The 14,219-nt window shown below is 46.7% G+C and overlaps 1 protein-coding gene across 12 annotated transcripts in view; it reads right to left on the bottom strand.

Annotated features, from left to right (window-relative positions):
* Window positions 1-13,499, bottom strand: part of acad8 (acyl-CoA dehydrogenase family, member 8) — a 165,961-nt gene extending 152,462 nt beyond the window's left edge. For 7 of the 12 annotated variants that reach the window (XM_069894346.1, XM_069894349.1, XM_069894351.1 and 4 more), the window contains exon 1: window positions 13,352-13,499. In XM_069894346.1, coding sequence (XP_069750447.1) covers window positions 13,352-13,466 — 115 coding nt within the window. In that variant the 5' untranslated portion in view covers window positions 13,467-13,499. Of the gene's footprint in view, window positions 1-2,317; window positions 2,386-8,719; window positions 8,802-11,071; window positions 11,301-13,351 lie in introns of those variants that run through there. The other 5 variants (XM_069894355.1, XM_069894354.1, XM_069894353.1 and 2 more) reach the window with 5 other exon arrangements.
* Window positions 13,500-14,219: the final 720 nt, after the last annotated feature.

Raw genomic sequence — 14,219 nt, 5'->3', positions numbered from 1 at the left:
ATGCTCAACAAAAATATATTCCGGTCAGGAAAAAGGGCAGCAAGGGAGGGAAAAATCAACCGTGGTTAACAAAGGAAATAAAGGAGAGTATAAAATTGAAGGCGCAGGTGTACAATGCTGCAAAGAGCAGTGGGAAACTGGAAGATTGGGATAACTTTAGGAGACAACAAAGGGTTACAAAGCGGGTAATAAGAAATGGGAAAAGGGATTATGAAAGTAAATTGGCACAAAATATAAAAACAGAAAGCAAAAAATTTTTTAAATATATAAAATGAAAGAGGGTGGCCAGAGTTAACATAGGACACTTGGAGGATGAGAAAGGAAAACTGGTAGCAAAAAATGAGGAAATGGCCGAGGCATTGAACAAATATTTTGTGTCAGTCTTCATGGTGGAAGACACGTCCAGTATGCCCAAGTGCGGAGTTAACGAAGTGAATGTTGGGGAGGGCCTTGATAAAATAGTTGTTACAAAGGAAGTAGTGATGGAGAAACTAATGGGACTAAAGCCAGACAAATCACCTGGTCCTGATGATATGCATCCAAGGGTTTTGAAGGAAATGGCAGAAGTTATAGTTGATGCACTGGTGGTCATAGACCAAATTCCTTGGATTCTGGGCAGGTCCCGGCAGACAGCAAATGTCACGCCACTTTTTGAGAAGGGATGTAGGCAGAAGACTGGAAATTATCGGCCAATTAGCTTGACGTCTGTAGTTGGAAAAATGCTTGAAGCTGTCATTAAATATGAAATGGTGAAACTTTTGGAACCTAAGGGTTCAATCAAGCAGATGCAACATGGTTTTTGAAAGGGAAGATCTTGTTTGACAAACTTGTTAGGATTCTTTGAGGATATAATGGGTGGATAGAGGGGAACAGGTTGATGTTGTATATTTGGATTTCCAGAAAGCGTTTGATAAGGTGCCGCACAAGAGACTTATCAGTAAGTTACAGGAAAGTGGAGTCCGGGGAAGTATATTGGCCAAGATTGAAAATTGGTTGTCTGACAGGAGGCAGAGTCGGGATAAGTGGGAGTTTTTCAGGTTGGCAGAGAGTGGTAACTGGGGTGCCGCAGGGGTCAGTGTTAGGCCCACAAATGTTCATCATTTACATTGATGACTTGGAGGAGGGGACAAAATGTGGTGTAGCCAAGTTTGCGGATGACACCAAATTGAGTGGAAGAGCAAATTGTAATGAGGATGTGGAGAGTCTGCAGAGGGATATAGTTAAGCTGGATGAGTGGGCAAAGGTCTGGCAGATGGAGTACAATGTTAGTAAGTGTGAGGTTATCCACTTTGGCAAGAAAAATAAAAGAGCTGAATATTATTTAAAGGGTGAAAAACTACAACATGCTGTTGTGCAGAGCGACTTGGGAGTGCTTGTGCATGAATCACAAAAAGTTAGGTTGCAGGTGCAGCAGGTTATTAAGAAGGCAAATGGAATGTTGGCCTTCATCGCTAGAGGAATTGAATTCAGGAGTAGGGAGGTAATGTTGCAACTGTATAAGGTACAGGTGAGACCGCACCTGGAGTACTGTGTCCAGTTCTGGTCTCCATATTTGAGGAAGGATATACTGGCTTTGGAGACGGTCCAGAGGAGGTTTACTAGGTTGATCCCTGGGATGAAGGTGTTGACTTACGATGAAAGATTAAATCGTCTAGGATTGTATTCGCTTGAGTTCAAAAGAATGAGAGGAGATATCTTATAGAAACATATAGGATTATGAAAGGTATGGATAGGATAGATGTAGGAAGGTTTTTTGAGCTGGCCGGGTAAACTAAAATGAGAGGACACAGTCTCAAGATTCGGGGGAGTAGATTTAGGACAGGATGAGGAAAAATAGTTTTTCCCACCTCACTGACAAAAGACAAAGGAGGAAAAACCCAACACCCAACCCCAACCAACCAATTTTCCCCTGCAACCGCTGCAACCGTGTCTGCCTGTCCCGCATCGGACTTGTCAGCCACAAATGAGCCTGCAGCTGACGTGGACATTTACCCCCCTCCATAAATCTTCGTCCGCGAAGCCAAGCCAAAGAAGTGAATGTTTGGAATTCTCTAACCAGGGAAGTGGTTGAGGCTGCTTCATTAAACATATTTAAAATTCGGTTAGATAAATTTTTACATGATAGAGGAATTAGGGGATATGGGGAGAAGGCAGATGGGTGGAGTTAGGTCATAAATTAGATCAGCCATGATTTTATTGAATGGTGGAGCAGGCTCGATGGGCCATTTTTGGCCTATTCCTGTTCCTACTTCCTATGTTCCTATGTTCCTTCATCAGTTTGTTGAATGGTCATTTAATATCGTCCCATTGCACTTACCACTCAGGGTTCTTTTTTCTGACTTCTTTTTGAATATGACCTGTGGATCTGATCCAACTTCACCTTTTAAGTACCAGTCGTGCTTTGCAGATGTGAACTACCTGTCTACATAAACAATTCACATCACACGATGTTGCCTGATTTTTTTCTGCTAATTATCTACAGGATTTACACTGGGCATGTCTCAATCCCATCACAAGGTCAGAAGCTGATTGTTTATCAGTAATTACAGAAAATCCAATTCCATTGGCAGCTCCTCAGAAAATGAACCCAGACACGCTGACATGCACAACTAGACAGCATTTACACATGGAGAAAATAGAAGGCAGGTAACATTTGAAACACAATGGTGCTAGGCAATGACCTCAAAAGAGGGTTAAACTGCCTTATTGTAGCGGTACGCTTGGAGGGAGTGGGCAGAACCAGCACCAACAGCTCCTGTTTTGTGTCAGCTAGACCCAGCAGCCTCCTATCTACTGGCAACTGGCCACTAAAGCCACAAGGCACAGTGATTCAGCAGCACCCATAGGTCTACTGAGAAGCCCTGGCCTACTGAACGTAGGTATGTCATGTGTTAGGTCTGCTTTGTTCATGAATGAGTGAGACAAACACCAGGCTGAGTCGAAATCAGGGTTCTTTGTTCTTTATTACCGGATTGTAACACTTGCGACTAACAAAGTTAGCCGGAGAATGCATTCTGCCGTTATCAGCAAAATGGTGATTTTTTATACCCTTGGATACATGCTTAGAACATCATCATATCATTACTTGTCCAATGACTAAAACTGTTGCTATCCTTTCCCTGCTAGCTTCCTGCCTCTCAATCCATCAATGTCTCTCTTAAACTGTTGCTATCCTTTCCCTGCTAGCTTCCTGCCTCTCAATCCATCAATGTCTCTCTTATCTTGTAAGTACAAGGATGCATTCTGTTACTCCTTAGTACTGGGTGACTCCTTCTCCGGTCCCATCTCATGATGTTTTACCTTACACATGAGGTCGTTAGCATTTCAGATGCCATGACGTCAGGTCACATGTTGTGTGTCTATATTAAGCCTGATAACACTAATAAACGCTCTTCTCTTCGCTGGCTGAGAACTTCAAGTGTGGTCTCGTTATTTCAACATGATGGCGTATGAGCACAAACATCTTCCGCCACATTGGTGACCCCAACAGGTCTAGTTAGTAGCTGGTAGCTAAACCCTACAACAGATATGCTCAACGGCAAAATGCCAACGAGCCAGCCATAAATAATGGATACGCTCAACAGCTACGCTCAAATTCATTTGCTACAGCAATGCACCAACAATCCAATAATAAATAACGGACATGCTTGACAGGCACTCTGCAAGCCCAAGCTCAAATCAAATGACGGACCACCTGACCCAACTGAACCTACTTTCGCACTGCTCCAGTCAACCTTAGCTACGAACGACTGCAAATAAATCAGTTCTCTCATCACAGTTCAGCAAATAAATTACCAGGAGGCCAGTCGCTTCTCCCTTCACAGTTGACTGAACGAACATGAAGGAGCATCATAGAAGGTAACTGTTTGGAAGTTTGAAATACTGTCTTACAACCTACTCACTCACTTTGGTGACTCGGAGTAAGCCAAGCTGTTGTTGAGTTTGCCTCGTGAACTGCGCAACAAGTCTGGCCCACGAGTTGCAAGCTCAGGGGAACGCTTATCAGCAACATTTTAGACTGTCTGCAGTCATCAAAAGGCTGTGTGTTTTTGCTCGACACAGCATAGCATTCGAGTTTCGGTTTCTCCAGAATGTCACCGCACCCCACACTCCATTACGCTGAAGTGGTCATTTATCAGCAAGTTGTCTGCAGCCGACAGCACAGACATTTAAAACTTGCCTGTTCAAACTTCAGGAGGTTTCATCTCAGCAGCTGTGACCAGAGGAAACATCCCCCATGTTTAACTAGCCTCCCCAAAAGAAGACCACTCAACCCGGGAATGACTAGCAGCAACCCTTTCTTGAGAGAAGAAGCCCGCGATTCGGGGGACAACCACTTACTCCCCTAAGGCAAGATCACGCACCCAATGTGGTAGCCATGTGGTGAATCTCTGCTGAGCTGTTAGTCTTCCTCTTGCCTTGCCTTACTTAACTGACATTGGCCATGTATTATCTCTACCATTAAAGGCACTTCCCTTGGATATAACTGTGTATGCACCTATTGTCTTTCATTATTGTACCATGAGTTTCTGCTAATAAAAGCCATGATTATTGTTTGACCACATTGTCTACTTCATCAACTAGCTCTTCAATTTTATTAGCAGAAATGGATGCAGCCCTCAAGCCAGAGTGACTGATGATCGACCAGTCTGCCCCGAGGGCCAGAGAAATCTTCAACCACTGGATTGCTTGTTTTGATTACTACATGGCTCGAAACAATGTGGTCGATGAGGTGATACAGTGAGGCCATCTGAATTCCCTGCTGGGTGAGATCCCTTTTGCTGTAACGCAAGGAGCTACAACTCTGACTATAGCCCGGGAACATCTGACTGCTTACTATGCGGCGCCACGGAACGTGGTGCTTACTTGACACCAGTTGCTGACTAGACACCAGAAACCCAGAGAAAGTGATGCTGCCTATGCACTGGCCCTCGACTTGCTGGCAAACGAATGCGACGTCAGGGCAGTCAATGTGCAACAACACCGCAATGCCTTGAAGTTGGATGCTTTTGTTAATGGTATCGACTCCAGTTACATCTGTCAGAGACTGCTGGAGATGGAGCCTTAACCTATGACCGGGCAGTCACTCTAGCCAAAACACTGAGAAGTGCCATGCGGTCCAGTGAAATGCTAGAAACTGAAAACGAAACATCCAGGAGTGCTGGAACCCCAAAAGAAAGGAAAGGGCAAACCCCTGGCAAATGCTATTTCTGTGATAAGACCCCAGACAGAAGTGCCCAGCTCGATTTACTACCTGCAGCTATTGTGGGAAACTCGGCCACTTCGCTAAAGCGTGTAGGGTGAAAAATATTCCCACTGATAAGAAGAAGAGAAGCACCAAGAAAATGCATCCTGGAGCTGCAGGAATGGAAGACAACTGTGAAAAGGAGGAATCTTCAGATGAGCCAGATGAATCGACTTCAAGTGACAGCGAGGTGAGATCCCCTGTGATAGTTCAAATGACTGTAAAGCTTGGGGGGTTGTTATGGATTGGAATGGTCGACTATGAAGGGGGAGGTGAACAGTGAGACTCTCGATTGCTTAATAGACTCAGGGAGTACTGACAGCTACATCCACGAGAAGGTCGCCAAAGCCTTAAATTTGTGGAGATATCCAGCAAACCAAAAGATATTGATGGCTTGTAGTGAACTTACAAAAACTGTACGGGATAAGTGTAAAGTTATTTTAAACTTGCAGGGACATTGCCTTGCTGATGTTTGGCTCTTTGTAATGTCTGATCTCTGCGCTCCTATGTTACTGGTTGGATATTCAATCTGAGATGAAAAGTGTAGTGTTAAATTTTGATGGGCCTCTACCCACACTTACCACCCCCGCACTAGTTACTGTGGTCTATCCACACTAAAGATCAAAGCTCCCTCCCTGTTCAGTAATCTGTCTCCTGAGTGTGACCAATTGCCACTAAGAGCTGTTCTTACAGCAAAGAGGATCGTGAGTTTATTAAAGCAGAGACCCAGAGATTGCTTAAAGAGAGGGTGATTAAACCCAGTAAGAGTCCGTGGCAAGCCCTGGTGGTAGTTGTGAAAAAAAAAAAATCACACAAAGAAACAACTGGCTATTGACTATAACCAGACAATCAACCGTTACACTAACCTGGATGCCTACCCACTGTCACGCATCAATGAAATTATTAATCAGATAGCGCAATACAGGGTATACTCGACTATCGACCTCAAGGCAGCTTACCTCCCACCAAATCTCCATTAAAATGGGGGGGGCTGATGGGGGGGTGTTATACCAGTTTAAAAGGTACCTTTTGGAGTCACTAAATGTGAGTCAGTGTTTCAGAGGGAAATGGATAAGATCGTTATAATGTTCATTTCCCTATCTGGATAAACTCATGTCTTCCCTATCTGGGAAGACACAGACTGAACACGACAGCAAATTAAAGAAATTCCTAGCAACAGCTAAAGAACTCAACCTTACATTTAATAGGGGCAAATGTGTTTTCAACGCAACAAAGCTACCCATTCTAGGTGACATATTTCACAAGGGCGAAATCTGCCCCGATCCTGAAAGAATGGCTCCCCTTAAGAAGTTACCACCCCCAGACTCAGCAAAAGCCCTTAAAAGGTGTATGAGATTCTTTTCCTACTACTGCAAAAAGGTACGTGACTACGCTACGAAAGCACGCCCCCTGTTTGACACAAAATCTTTCCCTCTCTCTCCAATAACTTTGAAAGTTTTCAAGAGAATTAAAGCTGATATTGCCAAAGCTGCACTCTCGTCCATTGACGAGGATGTCCCATTCCAAGTGAAAACTGATGCCTCAGATTGTGCTTTGGCAGGAACCCTTAACCAAAAAGACAGACCGGTGGCCTTCTTCTCCCGCACATTATGTGGACCTGAACTTAACCATCCTGCCATTGTAAAAGAAGCCGTTCTTGAAGCCGTTCTTGAAGCTGTTCGCTAGGAGACACTTTCTAGCCAGCAGAAAATTTACCCTGATTACTGATCAAAAATCTGTAGCCTATATGTTTAGTACTAAACACAAAAGTAAAATAAAAAACATTAAGATGGCACGCTGGCGAATAGAACTCTCAACTTACAATTATGAGATCATGCACAGACTGGGCAGGTTAAATGATCCCTCTGACACATTCTCATGAGCTGCTGCTGGTGCTCAGCTTGAGGGACTAAAGGAGATCCACACGACACTGTGCCACCCAGGGGCCACAAGATTCTTCCACCATATAAGGGCTAACAACCTTCCTTACTCCCTGAAAGAGGTCAAAAAACTGACTAAAAGCTGTCCTGTTTGCGCAGAATGCAAACCGCAGTACTTTAAAGCTCTGGAAGCCACTCTCATCAATCCAACCCAACAAAAATGTATTTTTCCTTACTGTAATCGACGAATATTCAAGGTTTCCCTTCGCAATACCCTGCCCTGATGACTCAACGGCATCTGTCATTAAGACACTTGACAGAATTTTCAATATTTTTGGTTTTCCCAGTTATATTCATACAGACAGAGGCTCAGCATTCATGAGCGCTGAAAACTGCGCCAAGCCCTGTTACGCAAGGGGATTGCCACCACCCGCACCACGACCTACAACCCACAGGGCAATGGGCAGGTCGAAAGGGCTAATGCCACAGTCTGGAAGACTGTTAACCTTGTGTTAAAGATACATGGTTACTCTGTTACCTGGTGGCAGGAGGTGCTGCCTGAGGCACTACATTCTATTCAGTCTTTATTATGTACTGCAACAAATCAAAAACCTCATGAACATATGTTTGCTTTTCCTAGGAAATCAGGAACTGTGATGGACTGGCCAGCCTGTATATCTGAGCCTGGAACTGTACTGCTGAACAGCTACACTCGGACAAGTAAAACAGACCCTCTAGTCCAACCAGTACACTAACCCCAATTACGCCCATGTTAAATTCCCAGATGGGAGCACAAACACTGTACCCCTAAGAAATCTGGCCCCACCTGGTTTGCCTTTTCCTCACACCCCTACTCAGAGTGATCCTAAGAAGTTGGACTCACCACCCCAGCCTGTGACCCCCAGTAAGCATTCAGATGGCAATGCTGAGGCCCTACTGTCTCACGCTGGCGATTCTGGAGCGGGTTCAGAAGTCCGACCTTCTCACACTACTGACCAGGAAACTATCAACACCGCCAGCTCCCAAGGTTGCACATGTTCCAATTAGAAAATCTACCCGTATCCATAAACAACCAGAGGCTCCAGTATTCACAAACATCTCATTATATTCCCGAATGCTTTGCTAGATACTGGCTTTGTATTGCGCTTGCAGTAAATTGCCTGCTTGCTAAAAATTTTACCTAGCAGATGTCCCTTTGATTTTAACCCTTCTTCTGCCGGGGGAGACTATGATGAATCTCTGCTGAGCTGTCAGTCTTCCCCTTGCTTAACTGACATTGGCCATGTATTATCTCTACCATTAAAAAGACTCCCCTTGGGTATAACTGTGCATGCACCCATTGTCTTTCATTATTGTACCATGAGTTTCTGCTAATAAAAGCCATGAATATTGTTTGACTACATCATCTTTGTCTATCAAACCAGTCACCACCCACCCCCCCCCACCCCCCAATGGAAGATACTGTGACCTAGGTATTAACCTGCAAACTAAAGCATTAAAAAAAAGCTGCCTGTCGACGATGCGACTGTGACATTTTCCTGCCAACAAGGCAGATTTTAATAGGTTTTTAGTCACTCACTCAGTACAACATTACCTTTCGATAATGCCTTTTCCTGCCGACCAGGTAGATAGTACAGGTTTCTCAGTCCCGGTGCAGTGCCGTTCAGTACAACATTGCCTGTCGATGATGCCACTGAGACCTTTTCCTGCCAACCAGGCAGATAGTACAGGTTTCTCAGTTCCAGCACAGCACAGCTTACCGGCCTGGCACCCAGCCAGCAGACGTTCAGCAGCAATGGATAGTCACTCGGCACAGCGCCACCTGTCAATTCCTGTATGACACTACAGACATTAACCAGCAGTCAGTCCACAGAGTGCCACCAACCAGCTCCTGTGCAGACTTCAGCTACTACTTGACTTTCTACAGTTACTTTTTCCGACCAGACTTTGAGATTAACACTATAGACTCTCACAATTACCAACAACCTGCTTGCAGTTTTGGTAATGCGTCTCAAATGTTTGATACTGTTCTGGATTTCTCATGTGCCTTAACTGTAATTATCTGTAATCAACTTTGACTTTTTACATTTGTCTGTGATTACCTTTTGCATGCTTTAAGTTTCTCACATGATTCCTGCAGTATTTATTTGTGTTGTCAATAATTGTTTGCAGCTTTCAACTTGATTGAGCCCTGTTAGGATGTACGGTACATATCACTTCCTCCCCCAGTAGCCTTCATACACAATGCTCCAGCATGGCGCCATGTATGGCAAGTCGGTTTCGTTCTCCCTGTTCGGTTCTATGGCAGAACATCCGCACTAATTCGGAACCGCTGAGCCAGTTGGTCGCTTACCACTGGTTCTGGGGGGGAGCTGTGTAGCGGTATGCTTGGAGGGAGTGGGCAGAACCACCGCTAACAGCCTCCTATCTACTGGCAACTGGTCACTACATCCACGAGGCATAGTGACTCAGTAGCGCCTGTAGGTCTATTGAAAATTCCTGGCCTACTCAACGTAGCTACATCATGAGGTCATTAGCACTTCAGATGCCATGATGCCAGGTCACATGTTGTGTGTCTATATTAAGCCTGATAACACTGTAATAAACACTTCTCTCTTGTTATTTCAACATGATGACATATGAGCACAAACATAATGATATTCAATGGCATCACTAAATGCTCCGCCATCAGTATCTTCTGGAGCACCACTGACCAAAAATCCACCTGATCTACCATATACTTACCATGGCTCCAGGTGACTCATTTCCTGATACCCCAAGCCCCACCATCTGCAAACATGTAAGGACATGATGGAATGCTCGACACTTGCAAGCTTGAGTGACGCAGCAACAACACTCAAGAAGCTCACCAGGTTAGCTGGCTCCCCTATTCATCACCAATACATTCCCTTCACCAGCAGTACTGATCCTGAGAGCACCTCCCAAATTCCTGACTTCTGTCTTCAAGGTCAAGAGAGCAGAAGCTAAGAAACAGTCAGCTGCAAGTTCCCCTGCAAGTCACATATCATCCTTATTTCCTTGTGACTTAGGAGATGGCTAGATCACAGAACAGCCCCATTTCCTTCCAACATTCCCTGCAACTTATGTTCTCCTCATTTCTGTGACCTTTCCAGATCATATCACTCACCTGTCCACAAGGCATGATTTACAGTTGCCAATTTACCTAGGGAACTCCACAATTTTGAAACATGGAATGAATGGAGAGGAAACGCAGGCATAGGAAAAAATAGCCATCTCTATGCAAATCAGAAACTGTGAAGCAATATCTGTAGCAACTGTTGTACTATGCTAACATCAGACTACCCAGCTGAACCGTGGAAGTATCTTCATCTGAAGGACTGCAGCACTTGAAGGTGATTCATCACTTCCTTCAAGGGCAGCTGATGACCATTGATCACATCCAAACTTTAAAAATGAAAACAAGTTAATCAGCTCAGACCTGATGAGCAATCTAGTCACTGCAGGAAATTCCTGATACCATTCAAGTCAGCTCTCTCTTGCCACCTCGCAGCAGAGGAGGAAAGTGGAACATTTAAAAAATCCGCTGCATGTGAGCAGTTTGTAAGTTTCACAGGTGACTGCCTTAGCATCATATAAAAGGGTCACAGGATCTACCCAAGTGGTCAATTTGAGAAGAACTGCTGTGAGGTGTAGGTGCTGCCAATCGGCTCAGCATGGGTTTTGGTGAACACCAGGCTTTGGTTTAAGATTCTTTTATGGTCATGTATCAAAACAGAAAATGTATTACACAAAATTTATTTTAATCTGCTGGAAGTCACTGGGTGTCTAAAGACTTGCCTCCAACTCTCCTGCAGTCTCCACTGCCACACAGCCTTCAGTACAAATCTTTGACAACCCGAGTTCTAGATCCAAAAGTCTGACATGATCAGGAAGCCCTCAGCCTCTTGCATCTCTGTTCTGATACCTGGTACTCCTTCAGCCAATCTCGAGCCAGTTTCCAGTAGTCCGTAGCCTGCGAACGTTCCTCACCTCGAGTCACCAACAGCCCCGGTGCCTGTGTTCTTCAGCCGCAGAATCCTTGCTGATCCACCTCCATAGTCTCCTCTGCTTCTCCTTCTCAAACAGGGGTGGCTTTCTGGTACCCTGCACCAATCCTCTGCTTCTTCAGAATCCACAACCCCTTAAGGCTACTGCTGAAAAGAGGCAATGCCATCTTAGCCCCAGACCCCACAGTAACAGTATTTATTTTTTAAATAGCCTGTAGTTGGAGTGGGCAGTCGAACCTTGCAGACGAACACTTTGTCTACACTCTCCCAGGTCCACACCAACAGCAGCGCTGCTGTTACCGCAGCTCTGAAGAGGTGGGCAAACAGCCTGGTGAGGAGGGCAATCAGCATTAAAGTCAGGGCAAAGTAAGATTTAACCTTTTCCTAAGTAAACTTGTTTATGTTTTAAAAAACAGGTCAGATATGTCAGTCAGTAGCATTGATGTGGGAGGTTAGGAGGTCAGGAGTCCCTGCAGACGTGCATCCAGTTCCACCTACTCTCAGACCACATGGGGCAACAGGAAAGAGCAGCACTTGAACTCAATGAGGAGCATACCGAAAGCAGAGATCGTCATACAAGGTGGTCACAACCACAGGTTGTTAGCTAGCTGGGTGACCAACCAGGAGGGCCACAATGTTGGAGCAGGAATTACCTGTGGCTGTCCCCCCTCTCAAACAAGTATACCCTTTGGATAGGGGACAGGGGGTGGGTTTGGAGTCTCAGGAAAAAGTAAAAACAGTGGCCAGGTCAGTGGCCCCACAACTGGCTCTGCTGCAAAGCAAGGATGGGCAAAATCTCAGCTAGCAATAGTGTCAGGGGCACTGACAGGTTTTCCTCTGGGAGCAAGAGACAATAGATTGTTGTGTTGCCTCCCTACTGCCAGGGTCAAGGATGTCTCAAAGTGACCTTAGGGAGATAAAGAGGTGCTTAAACTAGTCAAGCAGGAGATTGGAGTCCACAACAGTAATGTGACAGATTACTGGTGATGCAAGTAAAACACAAAGTCTGCAGATACCCTGGTTGAAGTAATAACACAATACTGAAGAAACAGCTGTAACATCTCCAGCCAATTGCAAGACTGTAAAAGCAGAGGAATCTGGGAGTTTAGGTCCACAGATCCTTGAATTGGCGCACAAGTAGACAGGGTAATAAAAAGTAGATGGTACACTTGCTTTCATAGGGCAAGGCACTGAATATAAAAGTAAGGAAAACATGATGTAGCTATACAATTGTGTGATAGTACAGATTCTATCACCAATGTGTATATGGACAGATTGTAGTGTAGGATGACTGTGATTGGCTGAGAGCATAGCCACGCCTACTGGGAGATCTTAAAGGGTTGCTCCTAGCCAGACCAGGTCATTCTGGACTGGTCGACCTACATGTGATATGCTCCTAGTTAATAAAAGCCTTGGTTTGGATCAACAAGCCTTTGATTCTTTTGACGCGCTCTACAAATGGTTAGGCTCTCCTTGAAATAGTTTGTGTGATTTTGGTGGCCCCATGACAGGAAGATGTGGAGGCTTTGGAAAGGGTACAGATTTACCAGGATGTGGTCTGATTTAGTGGGTATAGTTATGGGGAGAGGTTAGACAAACTTGGGCTGTTTTCTGTGGAGTGTCAGGAGGTGGAGTTGGCCTGATAAAATATTTATAGAATTAGAGATGTAGATGGTCAGAGTAAAACAGTAACATTGTAAAACTAACTGTGCGGGCCAAGTTTTTTTTTCAGTGACAGGCTGCCAGGGGCAGGGGTGAAGAGAGCTCCACTGGGAAAGCCTCCCGAGAGACACATGATGTTCAGGGAACAGCACAGTTATCATGAGTTTAGTTTAATTTAACATCAGGGCAGACACTGAGAGCCTTTTTTTGTGCGTGCTGGATGACTCAGTGGTACAGATTGGAACGTTGTAATAACAAATCTTAGTTTCAGCACAGACAAGGCATGCGAGGACGGACTTAATTACATTTGTTTTAGTGCCAAAACTCAACAGATAAAGATCGAAACCAACCCGAGCCCCTCCCAACGCTAACCCACTCCCCTTCCCTCCCGCCGCCAACCCATCTCCCCCCACTCCCATACCTCCACCTCTCCCTCCCTTCCCCTCGCGACACCACCCCATCTCCTCCTTCCGCGCCCCCTCCCGTCCCGCAGTGACCCCCGCTCCCACCCCCACCCCAGCAGGATCAAGACTCACGGTCGATGCATGTGTGCACGTTTCTGCCGCCGGCTGGGGGAATGGGAACCGCCGAGCGGGGAAGAGAAAGGGCAAAGCGGGCGACCAGTCTCCTCCAAACAACAGACGCCGCCATCTTCACAGCGACTACGTCCGGGTCACCAACACGGGGTCATGGTCCTTCTCGCCCCTTCCCCCTCCCCAGCCCCATCCCCTCCCCTTCTCTCTCCCTCCCTCCCCATCTCTCTCCCTCCCTCCCCAGCCCCATCCCCTCCCCTTCTCTCTCCCTCCCTCCCCAGCCCCATCACCTCCCCTTCTCTCTCCCTCCCCAGTCCCATCCCCTCCCCTTCTCTCTCCCTCCCCAGCCCCCTCCCCCTCCCCCCTCCCCTCCCCTCCCCTTCCCTTCCCCCTCCCCCCTCCCCTCCCCTCCCCTTCCCTTCCCCCTCCCCCCTCCCCTTCCCTTCCCCCTCCCCCCTCCCCTTCCCTTCCCCCTCCCCCCTCCCCTTCCCTTCCCCCTCCCCCCTCCCCTTCCCTTCCCCCTCCCCCTCCCCTTCCCTCCCCCCTCCCCCTCCCCTTCCCTTCCCCCTCCCCCCTCCCCTTCCCTTCTCTCCCCCTCCCCATCCCTTCCCCATCCCCTCCCCTTCTCTCTCCCTCCCCAGCCCCATCCCCTCCCCTTCTCTCTCCCTCCCCAGCCCCATCCCCTCCCCTTCTCTCTCCCTCCCCTTCTCTCTCCCTCCCCATCCTCTCCCCTCCTCTCCCCCTCCCCTCCCCTTCCCTCCCCTTCCCTCCCCCTCCCCTTCCCTCCCCCTCCCCTTCCCTCCCCCTCCCCTTCCCTCCCCCTCCCCTTCCCTCCCCCTCCCCTTCCCTTCCCTCCCCTTCCCTCCCCTTC

The sequence above is a fragment of the Narcine bancroftii genome, chromosome 8 (genome assembly GCF_036971445.1).
Source record: "Narcine bancroftii isolate sNarBan1 chromosome 8, sNarBan1.hap1, whole genome shotgun sequence".
Taxonomy (NCBI): Eukaryota; Metazoa; Chordata; class Chondrichthyes; order Torpediniformes; family Narcinidae; genus Narcine; species Narcine bancroftii.
Note: the sequence above shows the minus strand (reverse complement) of the source record. Positions and strands in the feature narration are given on the sequence as shown.